We start from the raw sequence: 1,539 nt of genomic DNA on the forward strand, positions 1-1,539 counted from the left end.
GTAGTAGCAGTAGTAGTAGCAGCAGCAGCAGGCAGCAGCAGCAATAATAACAGTTACAATATACCCATCCTGGTGTTACAGATACCTGTATGGGGAGAAGCCTGAAGTGACACCTGACAACGCAACAACAATGTTGTACCTGGCCAAGAAGTACGCTGTGGAGGGTCTCGAGCGTTTATCCCTGGACTTCCTAGAGGGTTCTCTGTGCCCGGACACCGCCTGTGACGTCCTGGAACAAGCACACGGCTTCGACGAGGTGGGCCTCCACGCGACAGACACTACTAATGATGGCGAAGAATGGAGAGGCAGTCCTCGACTCTCAGGGACTTCAAGATCTATGCCAATGCTGTTTCCATAATGTGATCAATGCCCTCTGCCTGGTGGCCAAGCCTGAGTCTATGTTCAACGCGGCTGTCCGATGGTCAGAGGCTGAGTGTGTCCGTCAAAGGCTGGAAGTGACCCCCCAGAACCAGAGAAAGGTCATCGGATCAGACTTCTTCAACATTATGTTCCCGGAAATGGATCCTATTTTCTATATCAGGACTGTTGTAGCCAGCAAATTTCTGACCAACGAGGAACATGTGAAAATTCTCAGTTATTTTCTTTGCCCTGTCGAAGATGTGTCTCCCTTTAGATCCAGAGACATCAGGAAGGACTGTTCAAAGCTGGAACGCGTAACACACTTCGAGACGTTTGATGTGCCGCTATGTTGTGATAGGAAGAAGTTAGGGGAATCACCGAAAGGGGAGATAACCGACGATGTTTATCTGAAGTGTAGTCGGAGAGTTATGTTTCACGGATTTAACATGTTCGGATCTGGTCGACAACATATCTATTGTCATAAATATCACCTAAAGATATACAAGAATGTCAGTTGCTATGGAAACTACAGAAAACTCACTTTAGAAACTGATATCGTAGCTGGTACGCTTTCGGATGCAAACGGTATAGCAAGTGCAAATTTAAGGGCACCCATTTTTCTGGATAGCGAACAAACATATCACATTCAGGTGACCCTGAAATCAGGTGACCTTCCGCTCTACGTAGGTGAAGGTCAGAGACTGAGTGTCGAGACCGGACAATTTAGTTTTGGCTTCCGAAAGCGAAACTCCCCTGTTAGATTCATTTCGGGGATTATTTTCAGCGACGGCTGTCCAAAAGACGGAGGATTGAAACTAAAATGGAACGTGCCTCTCTAACAGGAGTACTCACACGACAGCCCAGTTATTTTACGAATGCCTCCGGTATTATTCACGTCGCTCAAGAGCACACGACACATAGGGCGAGACACACCCTTAAATCAGTGCTATATCGCAGACTGACACGTGTCGTGTGGCGATATTTCTTGTGAGAATATCGTATGAGGAAAATATACAGACAATGAATTAGTATGGAAGAGTGGTAGTGCCAAAAAAGAACACATCATGATACTTTCATCTTCTTCTTTATTGATATCATAACCATGTGTGTCCATATCATTTCTCAGGCCCTGATATTGTTTTGTGAAGTTGCGACTCGAGCTTGGCATAGTTTATACAA

General features: G+C 45.7%; 1 protein-coding gene across 3 annotated transcripts in view; it reads left to right on the forward strand.

The window, feature by feature from the left end:
• Positions 1-365, forward strand: part of LOC124284714 (BTB/POZ domain-containing protein 6-A-like) — a 9,848-nt gene extending 9,483 nt beyond the window's left edge. For all 3 annotated transcript variants that reach the window (XM_046720830.1, XM_046720823.1, XM_046720836.1), the window contains one exon: positions 82-365. In XM_046720830.1, coding sequence (XP_046576786.1) covers positions 82-358 — 277 coding nt within the window. In that variant the 3' untranslated portion in view covers positions 359-365. The remainder of the gene's footprint in view (positions 1-81) is intronic.
• The last annotated feature ends 1,174 nt before the right edge of the window (positions 366-1,539 follow it).

The sequence above is a fragment of the Haliotis rubra genome, unplaced genomic scaffold (genome assembly GCF_003918875.1).
Source record: "Haliotis rubra isolate DU_JTF1 unplaced genomic scaffold, ASM391887v1 Scf11, whole genome shotgun sequence".
Lineage (NCBI taxonomy): Eukaryota > Metazoa > Mollusca > Gastropoda > Lepetellida > Haliotidae > Haliotis > Haliotis rubra.